Raw genomic sequence first — 19656 nt, 5'->3', positions numbered from 1 at the left:
CAATCCTAGCGCGCCCCTCCAGCAGCCCGGCCAATCGCCGCCAGGGAGCGGTTGCCTGGGTGCCGGTGCTGGAGCAGGGAGCGGCGGAAAGTCGCTATTGCTGTCCGCGGCCGAGCGACCCCTCCCCGTTGTGTGTGCGCCGCCGGGCCCAGCTGCCGCCGCCGCCATGTCGTCGCCGTCGTCGTCCGGGGAGCAGTACGAGGAGGAGGAGGATGGCGCCTACGAGAGCCAGGCCAAGCGCCTCAAGCCCAGCGCCGCCGCCGAGGAGGGCGAGATCGAGTACGGCGGCGCCGAGGAAGGCGAGAGCCGCCGGGAGAAAGCAGCGGGCCCCCGCGGAGGGGGCTTCTCGGGCGGGGTGAGAGCGGGGCAGGGTTCCCCTTCCCCCGCGGGGGGAGGGGGGCTGGCTACGGCCTGTGGAGGGGCAGGGGAGTGCTGTTCTTCCACCCCCCCCCCCGGGCCTGTGGAGGGGCAGGAGGTGCTGGGGAGGATTGCGGGAGATGGTGACCATGCCCCCCACAATGGAGGGGCAGGAGTTTGTTCAGGGAGTTGCTGATTCCCCCCCCCCACACCGCCTTTCATGCCTAGAGGCAGGAGGAGATGCTGATTATTCCCACCATGGGGGAGGAGAAGGGATGATGCTCAGCATTCTCCCTTCACCATGATTGCAGAAGGGGGCCAAGCCCTGCTGTAATCTGTAAGGTGTAGAGCAGGGGTAGGCAACCTATGGCATGCGGGCCGAAGGCGGCGCACAAGCTGGTTTTCAGTGGCACTCACACTGCCAGGGTCCTGGCCACCGGTCTGGGGGGCTCTGCATTTTAATTTAATTTTAAATGAAGCTTCTTAAACATTTTAAAAACCTTATTTACTTTACACACAACAATAGTTTTACATTATAGACTTATAGAAAGAGACCTTCTAAAAATATTAAAATGTATTACTGGCATGTGAAACCTTAAATTAAAGTGAATAAATGAAGACTCAGCACACCACTTCTGAAAGAACAGGAGTACTTGTGGCACCTTAGAGATTAACAAATTTATTTCAGCATCAGCTTTCGTGAGCTACAGTATAAATATCTCCTGTCTGTGTGTTCCTTTCTGTGCATCCGAAGAAGTGAGCTGTAGCTCATGAAAGCTGATGCTGAAATAAATTTGTTACTCTCTAAGGTGCCACAGGTACTCCTATTCTTTTTGTGGATACAGACTAACACGGCTGCTACTCTCAACCACTTCTGAAATGTTGTGGACTCCTGGTGTAGATGGACTGATTTATTATTCCTAGGACTTGTGTCTATTTCATGGTGAGCTCTGTTGCCATTTGGGGTATAAAAGCCTGGAAGGGGAGAGAAGGGTTTTTTACCCTGCTCTCTTACATTTTGTCTGGCAAGTTTGGCAACATAAGCATAGATTTAAAAAATAATCTAAATCCTTCTCTTTCAACGCATATATTTGAGTGAGTGTGGGGTTTATTATCATTCCATTTTTCCCTGGCTCTCATGTGCTTTGTGTACATATCGCTGAATAATGAAATGAAATCACTATTCTTTGCACCCATTAATATAGGTTAACCCTGCTTTGGTGTCTTCTCCACATACCTGTATTGGGTTTGTTAATGAATTAGTTAACTAATTGATGTGAAATTTTCTCTGCATCACTCTTCAAGGTGGGAAAAAGGATCACCTGAGATGGTCATTAATGTTCAGTGGAAAATCTTGAAGTTTGGGGAGCCTTTGGATGTTCATTTGTGTTAAAACAAATTTGTTCTGCATCAGAATGTAGGAAACTGAGCCCACGTCCACACTACAGGGTAAAATCGATGTTATTAAAATCGATTTTATAAAGCAGGCTTTATAAAATCGATTTTGCGCGTCCACACTAGGGCTACTTACATCGATGTTGAGCGTCCATGTTCCCTGGCGTCCATCTTTTCCCTGAGCGTTGCACTCTGGGTACCTATCCCACAGTTCCTGCATGGGTCCCTGGCCTTTGGAATTATGGGTTACTACACCAGTGCATGATGGGGCCAAAATCCCCGTCGTGGGTGGTTCTGGGTACAGCCTCACCCCCTCCCTTCCTGTCAGCGGAACACAGTCACTTCGCGCGGTTTTTACTGGCTGCAGTGAGAAAACGCCATTTTGCAGCAAGCATGGATCCAGGAGTGCTCTTATCCTTGATCGCGAATGCTGTAAATAGTTCACGCATTCTCATGCTATCCATGCTGAACCATGAGTCAGAAATGCAAGAGAGAATGCTTGACTGCGGGGACGACAGTGATGAGGACTTGGAGAACGAGATTTCCGACACCCCGGGCCCCTGCACTTTGGAGCTCCTGACGGTTTTGGGGGAGGTTCTACCCGTTCCGCGCCGCTTTTGGGCATGGGAAACAAGCACTGACTGGTGGGACCGCATAGTCCTGCAGGTGTGGGACGATTCGCAGTGGCTGCGGAACTTTCGCATGCGTAAGAGCACTTTCTTTGAACTTTGTGACTCGCTTTCTCCTGTCCTGAAACGGCATAATACCAGGATGAGACCAGCCCTCACAGTGGAAAAGCGAGTGGCAATAGCCATCTGGAAGCTTGCAACGCCAGACAGCTACCGGTCAGTCGGTAATCAATTTGGAGTGGGAAAATCTACTGTGGGGGCTGCTGTGCTGGAAGTATCCAAAGCAATCATTAAGCTGCTGCTTCGAAAGATTGTGACTCTGGGAAACGTGCAGGCCATTGTGGATGGCTTTGCTGCAATGGGATTCCCTAACTGTGGGGGGGCCATAGATGGAACCCATATCCCTATCTTGGCACCGGAGCACCAGGGCGCCCAGTACATAAACCGCAAGGGGTACTTTTCAATGGTGCTGCAAGCCCTGGTGGATCACAAGGGACGTTTCACCAACATCCACGTGGGATGGCCAGGAAGGGTTCATGACGCACGTGTCTTCAGAAGCACTACACTGTTTAAACGGCTGCAGCAAGGGACCTACTTCCCTGACCAGAGAATAACAGTTGGAGATGTTGAAATGCCTATAGTTATCCTTGGGGACCCAGCCTACCCCTTGATGCCCTGGCTAATGAAGCCATACACAGGCAGCCTTGACAGTGCTCAGGAGTTGTTTAATTACAGGCTGAGCAAGTGCAGAATGGTGGTAGAATGTGCATTTGGCAGATTGAAGGGAAGATGGCGAACGCTTCTTACTCGCTCAGATCTTAGCCAAACCAATATCCCCTTTGTCATTGCTGCTTGTTGTGTGCTCCACAATCTCTGTGAGAGTAAGGGGGAGACCTTTATAGCGGGGTGGGAGGCTGAGGCAAACCACCTGGCCGCTGATTATGCGCAGCCAGACACCAGGGCAATTAGAAGATCACACCAGGATGCTGTGCGCATCAGAGAAGCCCTGAAAAGTAGCTTCCTCATGGGCCAGGGTACAGTTTGAATGCTGAGTTTCTTTTCCATTGATTACCACCCTCCCCATGTATTCAGTCCTGCTGCTGCAAGCTGCATTCCCTGCACCCTTCCACAACTGCTTGCTTACGGTAATTAAAATAGCCGTCTGTGTCTGTGGAAAACATTGAATTCTTTATTAAAAGACAGTCACTGTAAGCAGCGCACCCTCCCTCTTGCATTTAGAACCCTGCGAATAGAATTACAGTAATAGGGTTTTTTTGGGAGAAGAATAGTAAATGGCTAGGGTTAGGGAGGGATGTAGGAAGGAAAGACACAGTCAGTTAAGGAAGCCCAGAAGTGGCTTCATGGACCAGGGAACGGTGTGATTGGTATGTTTTTTTCTCTGTTATTACCTACCTCCCCATGTCTTGACTCTGGCTGCTGCAAACGAGCTTCCCTGCACCCTTCCTTAACTGCTTGCTTATTGAAAATAAAGTTACTGGTATTTGTTAAAGAAATTGAGTTCTTTATTAAAAATCAGACCCTTTCACAAATCAATCATCATGCTTGCTGTTACAATCCTGTGCATGACATTTCATAACTCGGGGTTCTCCGGGGAAGGGAGTGAGGGAGGTTTGGAGGAAGGGGGAGGGAGGTTGGTAAGAAGAAGGCGCATCAGAGAAGACATAACAAGATTTATCATGGACCATGGTACGGTATGACTGCTTTGTTTATTTTCCCTGTATTACCCATCTTCCCATGTGTTTACTCCTGATGCTGCAAACTAGCTTCCCTGAAGCTTTGCAAAGCTGCATGCTTTATTTCTTTAACAACCCACCCTCACACTGCCTTTGCATAGCATGTCCTGAGAGTAAAGTAAGTAAATGGTGCCAAGGGAGAGGTTTGGGAGGAGTACAGGAGGGAAAGAAACATAACATTAAGGGGTTTTCAATGTAATGACAGCCTTCTGGTTGGACTGTCCACAGGGGTGTAGTTGGCTGGTGCAGATAGCCTTCCCCCACGCGTTCTTACACGCCTGGTTCTGGAAGGTGTGGGACAGGGTGAGTACTGAGGGAGGTTATACATGGGTTGCAGAGGCAACCTGAGACCACGCAGCTCTTCCAGCATATCGCGGAGTATGTCGGTCTGATCACGAAGAAGATCCAGCGTTGCTGCCCGCCAGCGCTGATCTTCCTGCCACCTGAAATCATTTTTAGCATCCCTCCTGTCTTCGCGTTGACTGGCAGCCTCCCTGTACTTTGCGACCAATTGTTTCCAGTCCCCCTGCTGAGCTCTCTCAGTACGGGTTACTGCCATAATTTCTGTGAACATCGCCTCACGCGTCCTCTTTTTTCTTAGCCTTCTTATGTGACCTCCCCGTCGGACAGGAGAAGGGAGAGGGAGGCTGGAGAAATGTGCAGCTGTGCGGGGGGGGTGGGGGTGGAAAGAGTGATAGAAGAATCATAAGAGACATTTCATAGAACAATGGATACAGTCTTTCTCAGTGAACTGCGCTATTCACCGTACCTTGAGCATGTAACTTTACCACAAGGTCGCCTTAGGATTCTTTTAATACTTATTGCTTGTGGCTGAGGACTGAGATTTCAGCTCAGCCGCAGGTCAGGGGAGCACACAGACCGTGTCCGGAGACAATGGTAAGTTATTTGGTAGTGAACCGTGCAGTGGCTTGTAGTACCCTGCACCCCCTGCTTTTATCAGGTAGCATGAACAGTAGTGAGGCAAAGCGCTTTGAGGAAAAACACTGGTTTCTTTTCTTAAGCCATGGAAAAGGTGCAGCACAGGGAAATACAAGTTCCCTCCCACAATCATCTGTGCTGCACTTTGGAGTTAGCTTTAATGCCATCTACCTAACCCCATCCCCCCTCTGCCATGGCAGTTAATAGGGATGATTCATGCTGGCCAAGTGCTAGGAGACACCACCCCGTAGGAATGAACAGCTTTCTAACAACCACCACCTGGGTCATTGTTTTAGGAAAGGTTTTTCATTTACTGGCTCAGCACAGAAGAAAGGAATGAATGGCCATCTCTGTTCCCAGACATGTTAACAGACTGTTCCAGTAACTCTAATTCCAGCTACTGCATGCAGGCACTCATGGCAAATCACCCAGTAAAAAAGGCTTGCATTCATTCAGCCTACGCTTTTAATAAAAAAAGTGCACTCACCAGAGGACAATTCCACAGCATCATTTTCTGTGCTACTGGCTTGAGAGGGCTGGCAGGGTACTTCTGTAAGGGTTAGGAAAAGATCCTGGCTGTTAGTGGGAATTGAATGCTCTGTGCTCTCTGCTGTTTCGTCCTCCTCTTGGTCCTCATCGTGATCTTCGCTGTCCTCTAAATCTTCGGCAGTGGCAGAGATCACTACCCCCACCTCTGAATCCACAGACAAGGGGGGGGGTTGTCGTTGCACAGTTCCCCAATATTGCGTTCAGCTCCTTGTAGAAGCGGCATGTTTTGGGGCCAGATCCTGACCTGCCCTTTGCTGCTTTGGTCTTCTGATACGCCTGTCTGAGCTCCTTCACTTTCACCCTGCACTGCAACGAGTCTCTGCTGTGTCCTCTCTGTCTCCTGGCATTAGAAATCTTTTCAAAGGTTTTCTCATTTCTTCTGCTGGACCTCAGTTCTGAAAGCACTGACTCTTCTCCCCATACTGCTATCAGATCCTGTAACTCCTGTGTGTTCCATGCTGGAGCTCTTTTCCTATTCTCAGGAGATTGCATTGTTATCTCTGCTGCTGAGAGCTCCACGCTGGGCAAACAGGAACTGAAGTTTCAAAGTTCCCGGGGCTTTTCCTGTTTACCTGGCCAGCAGTAGAGTTCCTTTCCCTGTGCAGAGCGGCCACTGGTGCACTATGGGATACCTCCCGGAGGCCATTAACTTCTGTTTCCGTCCACACTAGCATAAAATCGATTTTATAAAATCGATTTTGGGGTTACTCCTCTCGTTTTGATGGAGTTCCAAAATCGATTTTAGGGACCCTTAAAATCGATTTTATGCACTCTGTAGTGTGGACGGTTACAGCTTAAAATCGATTTAAAGCTCTTAAAATCGATTTAAAGCTCTAGTCTGGACCTGGCCTGAGTTTAGTGTTGTGATTGTTGTGTGGTTTGGTTTTTTGGTATTATGAAAGAATTTCTGCTGTTAGTGTCCCTCCATTCAGTAAACTTTCTGATGGGAGATAACACTAAATCAATTAGAGAAAAAGTTCCGCAAACAAACTGCGGTATTGATACACCATTGATGAAAATTAACTCTTGAGTACTGTAATTGACTCAGTGACAAGCTTTAACACACAACTAGATGGCATTTCTGTGTTTGGATGCAACACAGTAACTTTTGATGCTGCATCTATACATACAAATATGATGGGGGCTAATTTAGCTACAACTCATCAGGAAAGAGATCTTGGAGTCATTGTGGATAGTTCTCTGAAGACATCCATGCAGAGTGCAGCAACAGTCAAAAAAGCAAACAGGATGTTAGGAATCATTAAAGAAAGGATAGAGAATAAGATGGAGAATATCTTATTGCCCTTATAAATCCATGGTACGCTCACATCTTGAATACTATGTACAAATGTGGTCTACTCATTTAAAAAAAAGATATACTGGCATTAGAAAAGATTCAGAGAAGGGCAACTAAAATGGTTAGGGGTTTGGAACGGGTCCCATGTGAGGAGAGATTAAAGAGGCTAGGACTTTTCAGCTTGGAAAAGAGGAGACTAAGAGGGGATATGATAGAGGTATATAAAATCATGAATGGTGTGGAGAAAATGAATAAGGAGAAGTTATTTACTTGTTCCCACAATATAAGAAGTAGGGGGCACCAAATGAAATTAATGGGCAGCAGGTTTAAAACAAATAAAAGGAAGTTCTTCACAGAGTGCACAGTCAACCTGTGGAACTCTTTGCCTGAGAGGATTCTGAAGGCTAGGATTATAACAGGGTTTAAAAGAGAACTAGATAAATTCATGGAGATTAAGTCCATTAGTGGCTATTAGCCAGGATGGTAAGGAATGGTGTCCCTAGCCTCTTTTTGTCAGAGGGTGGAGATGGATGACAGGAGAGAGATCACTTGATCATTACTTGTTAGATTCACTCCCTCTGGGGCACCTCACATTGGCCACTGTTGGCAGACGGGATACTGGGCTGGATGGACCTTTGGTCTGACCAAGTATAGCCATTCTTATGTTCTTGTCTGATAAGTCCAAAATGTTAGGGAATGTTCTAGAGGCATCAATGTACAGAACCCATATTGATTTTGATGAAAACTGGAAAAAACAAAAGTGGGAACTGGGGGACACGTGGAGCCCCTGGCATCTGGTTAGCATACCCATTCGTTTAACCCACTTGTGTAACTGTCTAGAGATCAAAGAATTGGTTGATGGGAGCTGTTAACACTTTCCAGCATAATGCCCCATCTCAGCTCTGCTCTTCCAGTACAATTTTAAAATGCTGACACCATTAAAGTCTGGGGGGAGAGAGAGCTCACTGGTTAGAGCATTGGCCTGCTAAACCCAGAGTTGTGAGTTTAATCCTTGAGGAGGCCACTTAGGGATCTGGGGCAAAAATCAGTACTTGGTCCTGCTAGTGAAGGCACGGGGCTGGACTCAATGATCTTTCAAGGTCCCTTACAGTTCTAGGAGATAGGTATATCTCCAATTATTATTATTATAAATCTTCTTTCAGACAGAAAGGAAAAAGAATAAGTATGGGGGCAGGGGAATGTTAGAGAGAGTGGGATGGCACATAGAACCCCTGCCATGGGGGCAGTGGCGAACACTAGCATGGTAGGGATACAGCTCCTAGCATGTGGCTGAAGGAGGACTGTGTGGGAGGATACATTGAGCCTCTAGCATCAGGGAAGAGATGTTTCAGGGAGTCTCTAAAATAATGGCGATGGGAAGGTGGCAAAGCTTAGCTTGTTGTAGGCAATAGAAAAATGCAAGTAGTCCTTGGTTTGTGCAATGTGCTTGCAACAGTGTCCAACTCTCTGGTGTATGAACAGGCAAAAAAATTTGCTGGCTTTATAACTTTGCTGTTTTTGTCACTTTACCTTTGGGATATTTCCGAAGGAAACAAAAAAAGAGACAATAGTGAGAGGAGGGAGTCTGCAGTGTGGGAAATATGGAGCTTGATGTATCTAGTGGAGTGATCTAGAGAGGATAATCTGGCTGTAGCAGGGTAAAAAAAAGGGGGAAAGACAGGCGTACAAGGAAGAAGAGAAGAGTGAAGACATAAAAAAGCACAGAGAGCTAAAGTGAATACTGAAAGGGAAAATATATGGGGGAGAAAGAGTGTCAACAAGTGAGACCAACTGGAAGACGAAAAAAATTTAATAGAAACAAATAGCAAATTTTAAAAGATTTTATAGAAAATTGGAATTGGATTTTGAAATAGTTAATTGCAGACTAAAGGTGGGGAGACAGTAAAAATACAAGAGGAGACAGATCTAAAACATTATTTAAAGTAGTAATGTGACTCAATGCCCAGGTATTAAAGCAATTCAGTGAAGTTGCTTCTGTTGAAATCTTTATATGTGTACCTTGTTTGTGCCTCTAGTGCTGGGTTACATCAGCTCTTGATGCTGCAGTTCTACAGAAGTGCTGTCAGCTTCAGTTATATAGTTGTTTTTATTTTACTGGCCTCTTGGAGGAGGGCACGGGGGGGGGGTGGCATATCATGTCTTTGTCTTATCACCCAGCCTTGGGTGGGTAGATAAGAACCCTATATTTCTAATTTTAAAAAATATTATTAATCATGTTTATTATGATAGTGCCAAAGGGCCAGCCAACAATGAGGTCCCATTGTACTTGTCATTGTACAGGATGGTTCCTTCCCCAAAGAGCTTACAATTTAAATAAACAAGACAGAAGGGTTATAACATACAAGCAGAATGAACAGTGTGATGGTGGCAAATGTCATGCTAGCTCTACTCTTTGGGGGGGGGTGTTATTTGAGGTGGGGATAAGTTAAATAGACGGGGGGGGGGCACGGGAGAAGAGGGTAAGGGGGACAGATGGGGAGTGAAGTTGAGGCGAAAAGACTGAGGGAGAGTCCAGAAGGAAAGGGTTGGAACAAACAGGCAGTCAGCCCAGGGCAAAGAAATCCAGTCAGAACTACACCAAATAGACAGTCAGTCTACTATCAACTGATGTTCTGGAAATTAAAAGCGAAATGACTTAATTCTCAAATTCAGCTATATTTACTGCTGAGTAAAGTTGGTAACACTAATTAATCTAGTCTGTTGGATTTGGTGCAGGATAAGAGTGTTGTGCCTGGTGGAACTGGTGGTACCATCCTAGGAGGCAAAGGAGTTGATGCAGAGAGACCTCTGTATAAAAAGAGAACATTGATAATGATTACAATCTCTACATAAACCCACAAGGCTCTTTTTCAAATGGAGTCAATCTGCAAATGCTATAAATAACTGCATTTTGATGTTGCTTAGCTGCCTTGATATCTGTAGGTCAAGATATAGTGACCACTAGAGCATAAGAACTATAATGGTGATGTCCTGAATAGCTGTGGTATGCGTCATTGACAGCAATGACTGCTTTTTCAGACCATTTGTGTTTCTTTTCTTGTACTGATAGCTATTTAAGGGGGAGGTCACGGGTGCCATAGTACTTCGACAACTGCACTGCCTTTTACAATAGCTTGGCTATAATCTATGTCTGCTGTCCTGGGTAATCCTTACAATGCTTTTTCCACACTTTTACCTTTTGCTTCAGCATATACCATGAATAAGGCTAAGATTGTGTCACGGTTATTTTTAGTAAAAGTCACAGACAGGTCACAGGCAATAAACAAAAATTCATTGAGCCTGTGACCTATCCGTGACTTTACTAAAAAAATAACCGGGGCAGGTCTAAATAGGAGGGAGGAAAGGAGTCCCATGGTGGGGAGACTGACAGGCCAAGATCCCCATCTCCAGCAGCTGTAGCAGGGGCTGCAGCCATGGAGAGGCGCACAGCCCCTCGCTCCAGAGAAGGCTGCAGCTTCGGGACACGCAGCTCGTGCTACAGCTTCCACCAGGCGGCTGAGGCGCACAACCCTGGCTGGAGTTGCAGGGTTGGGGTGCACAGCTCCAGCTATAGCTGCCGGGCAAGGGTGCGGGGTCCCGGCTGCAGTCTCCTCTCTCCCCTTCTTTCCCCCCCCCCCCCAAAACCACAGGGCAGGGGCTGTAGGATCCTGATTCCAGCCATCCAGTTTGCTGTTACAGCAGGCGGGTGCACAGTCCTGCCTCCAGCCCCCACTTCAGCTGCTGACAGCTGAAGCAGAAGTAGTCACAGCGGTCTGGTAAAGTCATGGAATCCATGACTGCTGTGACCTCCATGAGTAAAATCGTAGCCTTAACTGTGACTCTTCTGTAGGTTTTGTGGCTTCCTGACTTAGGGCTGAACTACACACAGTTCTTGTACCGCTACAACAGCGGTTCTCAAACTTTGGTACTGGTGACTCCTTTCACATAGCAAGCCTCTATGCGACCCCCCCCCCCCCGTATAAGTTTAACACACTTTAAAATATTTAACGCCATTATAAATGCTGGAGGCAAAGCAGGATTTCGGATGGAGGCTGACCGCTTGCAATCCCCATGTAATAACCTTGTGACCCCCTGAGGGGTCCTGACCCCCAATTTGAGAACCCCTGCGTTACAACTATATTGGTTTAATTAAAGCAGCACAGCCCTAGTATGAACACAGTTATAAGAATGGCCATAGTGGGTCAGACCAGTGGTCCATCTAGCCTAGTATCCTGTCTTCCACCAGTGGCTGGTGCCAGATGCTTCAGCAAGAATGAACAGAATAAATTAATTGAGTGATCCATCCGCTGTCACCCAGCTTCTGGCAGCCTCATGGATTTTTAAGGCCAGAAAGGACAATCATGATAATCTATTCTGACTTCCTGCACATTGCAAGCCCCAGAACCTTGCCCATCCACTCCTGTAATAGACCCCTAATCTCTGGCTGAGTTACTGAAGTCCTCAGATCATGTTTTAAAGACTTCAAGTTAAAGATAATCCACCATTTACTCTAGTTTAAACTGCAAGTGACCCATGCCCCATGGTGCAGAGGAAGCAAAAAACTGCCAGAGTCTCTGCCGGTCTGACCCAGGAGAAAATTCCTTCCTGACCCCAAATATGGTGGTCACTTGGACTCTAGGCATGTCATCAAGAACCAACAGCCAGATACTTGGGAAAGAATTCTCTCTAGTAACTCGGAGCCCTCCCTTTCTAGTGTCCCATCGCTGGCTGCTGAGAGTTATTTTCTATTAGCAGTCGCAGATGGGCTACATGCCATTGTAGGCAGTCTCACCATACCATCCCCTCCATAAACATGTCAAGCTCAGTCTTGAAACTGGTTAGGGTTTTTTGCCCCCACTGTTTCCCTTAAAAGTCTGTTCCAGAACTTCACTCCTCTGATGGCTAGGAAACTTGGTCTAATTTCAAGCCTAAACTTGTTGATGGTTAACTTATATCCGTTTATTTTTGTGTTACATTGGTGCTTAACTTAGATAACTCTTCCTCCCGCCTTGGCATTTATCCTTCTGATGTATTTATAGAGAACAATCATATCTCACCTCAGCCTTTGGTTAGGCTAAACAAAACACACTTTGAATCTCCTCTGATAAGATAGGTTTTCCATTCCTCTGATCATCCTAATAGCCCTTTTCTGCACTTGTTCTAGTTTGAATTCATCTTTCTTAAACATGGCATGGGGGACCAGAACTGCACACAGTATTCCAGATGAGGTCTCACCCATGCCTTGTATAATGGTACTAACACTTCCTGCTCTCTACTGGAAATACCTCACCTGATACATCCTAGGATTGCATTAGCCTTTTTCACAGCTGCATCCATATTGGTGGCTCATAGTCATCCTGTGATCCACCAATACACCCAGGCCTTTCTCCTCCCTTGTCGCTTCCGACCGATAAGACCCCAGCTTGTAGCAAAAATTCCTGTTAGTCTTTAAGTGCATGACCTTGCAATTTGTGTTATTAAATTCCTATTTCTATCACTGTAGTTTTTGTGATTGTCTAGATCTTCTTGTATGATATTCCGGTCCTCCGTACTAGCAATACCTCCCAATTTTTTGTCATCTGCAAATTTTATTAGCACACTTCCACTTTTTGTGCCAATGCCATTAATGAAAATGTTAAATAATATTGGTTACAAGACCAATCCCCGAGGAACTCCACTAGCAACCTCCCTCCAGCCTGACAAGTCACCTTTCAGTGTGACCTGTTGTAGTCTCTCCTTTAACCAGTTCCTTATCCACCTTTCAGTGCTCGTATTAGTCCCCATCTTCCCCAATTTAACTAATTTCCCATGCGGAGTTGTATAAAGTGCCTTACTGAAATCCAGATAGATTAGATCTACTGCATTTCCTTTGTCTAAAAAAATCTTCTCAAAGTGAGATATCTTGTTGGTTTGGCACAAGCTACCTTTTGTAATACCATGTTGTATTTTTATCCTAATTACCATTTACCTCTGTTCCTCGCTACTTTCTCTTTCAAAATTTATTCCAAGATCTTGCATACAATTAAGGTCAAACTAACAAGCTTCTGGTTTCCCAGAACACTTTTCCCCCTCTCTAAAATAGGTATTATATTGGTAATTCTCCAGTCATAGGGTATGACCCTCAAGTTTATGGAGTCATTAAAAATCTTTGCTACTGGACTTGCAATTTCATGTGCTAGTTCCTTTAATATACTTGGATGCAGATTATCCAGGCCCCCTGATTTGGTCCCATAAAGCTGTTTTAGTAATTTCTACTTCCATATCCTCATTTCCAGTCAGTAGTTTAGGGACACCCAGCATTTATAATGGTGTTAAATTAAAACCACTTTTTTATACATTTATGTGGGGGGAGGGGTTGCACTCAGAGGCTTGTGATGTGAAAGGGGTCACTGTAAAAAAAAAAAAAGTTTGAGAACCATTGAGATTCTCTCTCTCTCTCTCTCTCTCTCTCTCTCTATATATATATATATAAAGAAATAAACTTTTATCCCACAAAGGTTTATATATTAGTATAGCTTATTCTTGTAGAGATACATTTATAGCAGTACAAAATTGTTGAGACCAGTCCTTACACGCATGGGTGTCATCTTGTTGTAATGTATCCTCATCCTGCTTCCTGTCACATCCTTGCACATCTGATTGTCTGAACAATCGCAAGTGGGCCTGAATCAGGAGCCTTCAGATGGTAGTCCTGTTAGCCTTAAAGGTTGCAAATCCTGCTAAATACCTCATACACCCATGACAAGAGACTGAGATTTGTTACCTCTTTCCCCAAGGAGCTTCTGCCAGTATTATCCCTGAGCTGCTACAAGTACTGTGACTTTCTGTTCTATGGGTCCCTCCACATTTTATGCATGGGGATTCTTGAGCATTAATATGGCATTTATTCCCCCTCCAAACCTTCAGCTCCATCAGCAGGAGGTTGGTCTTCCCAGGCAACACTGGATAAGGGGGAATGTGTGTTTTGGGAGCCACTTGGCTAAGCAAAATAGGGATGTCTGCAGGAGATAGCTTTGGCTGCCCATGGTCAGACTGAATGAGGTTGTGACTGGCTGGGTCTCTGTGCTACTGCTGGCCTTCTGAGCACAAGAATATAATTATGCTTGGCAGAAGTTGATCTTTATTTTTTATAATTTTGACAATTATTATTAAGCATTTTATTTTTATTTATTTTTAAATTCATATTTGTGAAAATTTATTAGGTGTAGACAATGACAGACATTGAGATTGTAAAAGTTAAAGCTTAATAACCCTTAACACACAAATTGCCAACATCTTGTGTTTAAAATATACAAAGTAAATCTCCTTAAATCAAACTTTAAAAAATTCTCAAGTGGCATTTTTTTCCTTTGCCTATCTGTAACTTCAATTATCAATGGAAATTTTTTCATTGATTTCATTGTACACAAAAACCAACAGTGCTGGTGTGGACAGTGCTTAGATCGCTGTAACTTGTGTTGCTTGGGGGGTGGGGAGGATTTTTCTTCACGCCCCAGAGCCATATAAGTTAGATCAACTTAAGCGGTAGTGTAGACCTGTCCTGAGATGCAACACCTTAAGAGCAGACCCCAGTGATAAGGTTTGTAATGCTAATGAGGACCAATTGGATGATGATTCCATCAGGCTGTATTTATCTTTCACTTTTTACAATGAGAACTTGAGCTTACATTTTGCATTTATAACAAGGAGTACTTGTGGCACTTTAGAGACTAACAAATTTATTTGGGCATCAGCTTTTGTGGGCCTGATGAAGTGGGCTTTAGCCCATGAAAGCTTATACCCAAATTTGTTCATCTCTGAGGTGCCACAAGTGCTCCTCGTTGTTCTTACTGATACACACTAACCCAGCTACCACTCTGAAACCTGTCATTTTGCATTTAGTTTACTTTAGCTTTGCTTTTTGCTGCTTGCAGGGGATGCCATGTGAAGGCAGTGACATTTACTGTTAATCTAATCCTTTCAAGTTTAGACACAATCTTTGGCAGGAGCCACATCTTGAACACTTGTGGACTGTTTTTAAGTGCATGTGCACATAATTTAGTATGGATGCAGTGACAGTGGAATAAAAGTTCCTTATACCAGTTTAGCTTATTTCCTTTCCCGTATGGACAAACTGCGTTCACATTACGTGACTTGTACTGCTTTAACTGTATCAGTATGGTTAAAGTGTTACAGTTTGTTTGTGTAGATAAGTCCAAAGCCTCAGTTGCATATCTGTGTGCCTAACTCTTGAGATACACGGTACTTGTAAATCTGTTCTTAAATATTTGTCACAACTTAAACTTAAAAATAAATGCATTAGCCTCTGTAATATAATTGGAGATATACCAATATCCTAGAACTGGAAGGGACCTTGAAAGGCCAAGGAGTCCAGCACCATGCCTTCACTAGCAGGACCAAGTACTGATTTTTACCCCAGATCCCTAAGTGGCCCCCTCAAGGATTGAACTCACAACCCTGGGTTTAGCAGGCCAGTGCTCTAACCACTGAGCTGTGTGTGTGTCGCCCCCTCCCCCCCCCCAATCTCAGGCATTCTTCTTTACTTTGTATTTTTTGTGCTTAGCTTCCAAAACAGTTGAGGAAAGGGAATTCAAAACAGTTGAGGAAAGGGAATTTATGGTTCCTCGCTGTGGTCTATCAAGCACTTACAGCCTAGAGAGCTGGCTTTCCTTTTTTCTAGCTGCTTCCACAGTGTCCACACAAATAATTTGAACTATTTATACTGCTATGCTGGATCCTAAACTGACTAACCCCTCAGGAAAGAGTTTAATCTCATTATAGGCAGCTTAAGGAAAACTTTGACTCAATGCTAGTGGCTATATGATAAGTGGGGAATAAGAAGTCTGCCTAGCTGCTTTTGCCATTGGTCTGTGCTTTGCAGAAAGAGGAAACAGGTGGTGCTCTCCATGACTGGCGTAGAACTAGATTTGCTACCAACCATCAGGAGAGGACACAACAAAGAACAGAATAAGAGGAAAATAGAAACTGTATTTCCCTCAATTTTCCACAATCTTTAAACACCTGCATCTGAAAGCATAATAATCTGTTTAATTTTATCGCTGTTGCTTTAGACCTCAAAGATACTGGATTTAATTCAGGAAGTTGTTGTTGTGATTTATGCAAATATGATTGGTGCTCTTCCCTGCCACAGCCACCACCACTCGTCTTCAAAGAACATGTGTTGCAGTTTAAAACAATATAATCCTGCAGGTATCTACAACAATCTGCAACTAAAATTAAGATTACAAAGTAATTTACTCATTGGCTGTCCAGGGTTTGCAAATTCTGAGGTTGTTTATAAGGATTACAGTGTCAAAGCCATTTGCAGTTTGTAATTGCAGATACTGAGGACTATAATCTTGGAAATATCACTAACACCTCAAAAATCAGTTGTTCAAAGAGAAGAACTCTGGATTTAAAGAGAAATTACAAATCTTGCTTTTGCAAGAAACTCATGTTCAATGTAGTTATTGCACATCTACAAGTAAGTATATAATCCACTGTAAACCCACATCTATTTTAAACTTGCAGTCAATTTCCTTTAATTTGCAGGCTCAAAAAAAGGTGGTGGGAAGGGAAGATAAGGACTGCTTGAACTATAAGAGAGAATCTTAGAAGCTAATTTATGCAAAACTTTTTACTAATTGCTTATCCTGAGGGGGCTTGAGGACCAGGTCAAGGCATCTACACGGTAGTTGGAAGACATTACACTTTTGCACGAATATATTTCCAGAAAACACTTAGTTAAAATTATATTGGTTAACTTCATATTGGACTAATCTGCAGTGTGGCAGGAGTTGACCACAACAGCTGTTTGTATCACAACTTATTTAGTATGCCTTTAATATCTAATTTTTTCTGCTAGCTTTGGATCTTTCAATGTCTGTTTCCTCTTCAGTTTATTCATCTTTTCTGTCTTTGGGCTGAAGTTTACCATCCTTGTTCTTATCTCAGGGTTGCACAGGGAAAGATTAACTAAAAATTACCACCTGACCTATTCAGTCATGCATAAACACAGTCATTGTACTTAAAGGAAACCTGGATGCTTTTGTGCTAATGACCTGACATATACAGTTCTTAGTGCAGACCATTTGTGGGGGATGGTAGTGAAGGAATTGATTGATTAATGAAATTATATGATAACATTAAATTCTGAAAATCTTCATTGCGGGAGTTATGCTGTGTCATCAAGACACTGAATCTTTTTAAAGTAGTTAATCACAGAGGTGGTGTACAAATGTCCACTAGGATCAGAAAACAGGATGTAAAATTTGAGAGTTTTTTTTAAGTGCTGACTCTTTAGGTGTAATTCTGATTAAGTACTGATGTAGGCCTCAGTGATGTGAGGAAAGTGCTGTGACAGAGTTCCTTCTCTACCTTGGTGGGTCCTGCACTTATTGGCAGACTTGCTCACCTCAGTGATCTTCCCCACAGCCTGGGTCAACTCCTCCTGTGTCTGATCAGGAGTTGGGAGGAACCCAGGCCCACCCTCTACTCCAGGTTCCAGCCCAGGGCCCTGTGGATTGCAGCTGTCTATAGTACTTCCTGTAAGAGCTACACCTCCCTGGGCTACTTCCCCATGGCCTCCTCCAAACACCTTCTTTATCCTCACCACAGGATCTTCCTCCTGCTGTCTGATAACACTTGTACTCCTTAGTCCTCCAGCATCACACTCTCTCTTCCTCTCTTCTGGCTCCTCCCTGTCTGACTGGAGTGAGCTCCTTTTTAAACCCAGGTGCCCTGATTAGCCTGCCTTGATTGGCTGCAGGTATTCTAATCAGCTTGTCTGCCTGAATTGGTTCTAGTAGGTTCCTGATTACTCTAGTGCAGCCCCTGCTCTGGTCACTCAGGGAACAGAAAACTACTAAGCCAGTGACCAGTATATTTGCCCTCTACCAGACCCCTGTACCCCACTGGCCTGGGTCTGTCACAGTGCATAATCACATAAGATACAGGGCCTGTAGTCAATTAATTGGTATTATTCTTGCATAGTGTGAGAAGATGCTGTTGAAACTCAGATCCTGTTTACAGTAGGAAAATGACCCACAGCAGTTCAAATTTCAGTAATGGATCTTCAGTCCCCTTGTCCTTTGTGCATCACCAACAAAAATTGGCTTAAACTAGATTGGAAGAATATTAAAAAAGGTTATTCAGGCTCATCTATGCTTGCAGCCAAACAATTTTCCTTCCCAGTTGAGGAAAGTATATTCCACAGTAGAAATCTTTTGTAATCTATGTTTCACTTCCTTGTATAGACAAGGTCTTACTAATGCAGGTGACCAAACTTGGAAACTGGGATCTTGGTTAACTGGTTAATTTTGAAGGAAACCTCAGTACCCAACTCAGCAACATGCTTGCTCTGACTCACTTGACTCTTTGTGTGTGTGTGTGTGTGTGTGTTAGATCTTGTGGATGGATGGAGGCACTTTTGCTGTGGAGAGGTCAGACATTTACTTACATGTGGTTAATTATAGCTGTGTTTTAAGTTCTGGTATAAACTAGAAAAATTTTGTGCTTTTGTTAGGATGTGGGTGGAAGTCATCACAAAGTGTCTATTTCTCCTGTCGTCCATGTCCGAGGACTCTGCGAATCAGTTGTAGAAGCGGACCTTGTGGAGGCTCTTGAAAAATTTGGAACCATATGGTATGTTGACAGTAGTAAAACCATATCTCTGGTGGCTCAAGGCAGGTTGGGAGCTTTGGTGGTAAAAGAGCTTTGAGAAAAAAGCTAAATGATCTGCTAGATTTGCAGTGGGATCCCTAATCTCAAAATGGCCATTTTTATCAATAATTAAGTCGGTAGCACAGGAATACTGAACTTCTTGGCAATGTCTCTAACTGCAGGCATTGTACTTTCTATACACAAGATGGCTAATCAAATAAAGTCTTGTTGTTGTACATGCAACGCTGCATGTCTGCAGTCAGACTTTCAATAGTTAACTATAAGAATAGTTATGCTAGAGTTGTAGGTTTCTTGCACTCTGATACTGTGTCAAAGTGTGATCTCTCTTTGCTATTTTCACTTGATCATCCGTGACCTTTTACTAGCTACAATTTTTAAAAACATTTTTATTGGAAATAAAATCTTCAGCTAGTTACAGTTCTAGCAGGGCTAGTATATATTATTCATATCAGCTAGTTGTGAACATTACAAGCTTTAGTAGACTAATATTTAACTCTTTATATTCTGAAAACACTACTTGTTGCTTATCTAACTTACTGATAAATTGTTTAACTTTTTTGTACAAATGTACTTTATAGTCACATGACTCGATTTAGGAAATGGAATGAAACTTACTAACTTATGAAGGGAGACCAGATGTCTTATACTAGGGAATTAAAAAAAAAAATTAACGTTGTTCCATTTATGACAAGCAATCTTAAGAAAAAGCCTATCAGGAGAACTTACTCTGTTTTTTTCTACTGACCAGCTATGTCATGATGATGCCATTTAAACGCCAGGCTTTGGTGGAATTTGAAAACATAGAAAGTGCCAAGAAGTGTGTGACATTTGCCGCAGATGAGCCAGTGTATATTGCTGGACAACAAGCTTTTTTCAACTATTCTACAAGCAAAAGGATCACTCGGCCAGGGAACACAGATGATCCATCAGGTGGAAACAAAGTTCTCCTATTATCAATTCAAAATCCTCTCTACCCAATTACAGTGGTATGTTTCTTTAAAAAAATTTTAAAAACCTTTCAATTTCACTTCCAGTGTGTACTCTTTATTGTTAT

General features: G+C 43.8%; 1 protein-coding gene across 1 annotated transcript in view; it reads left to right on the top strand.

Moving 5' to 3' along the window:
* The first annotated feature begins 23 nt into the window (after positions 1-23).
* The window catches only part of HNRNPLL (heterogeneous nuclear ribonucleoprotein L like), a 45678-nt gene continuing 26045 nt past the window's right edge, over positions 24-19656 (top strand). The window contains exons 1-3 of the mRNA XM_030558259.1: positions 24-355; positions 18445-18563; positions 19351-19588. Coding sequence (XP_030414119.1) covers positions 167-355; positions 18445-18563; positions 19351-19588 — 546 coding nt within the window. The 5' untranslated portion in view covers positions 24-166. The remainder of the gene's footprint in view (positions 356-18444; positions 18564-19350; positions 19589-19656) is intronic.

The sequence above is a fragment of the Gopherus evgoodei genome, chromosome 3 (genome assembly GCF_007399415.2).
Source record: "Gopherus evgoodei ecotype Sinaloan lineage chromosome 3, rGopEvg1_v1.p, whole genome shotgun sequence".
Classification (NCBI taxonomy): Eukaryota; Metazoa; Chordata; order Testudines; family Testudinidae; genus Gopherus; species Gopherus evgoodei.
This window is presented reverse-complemented; position numbering and strand designations above follow the sequence as displayed.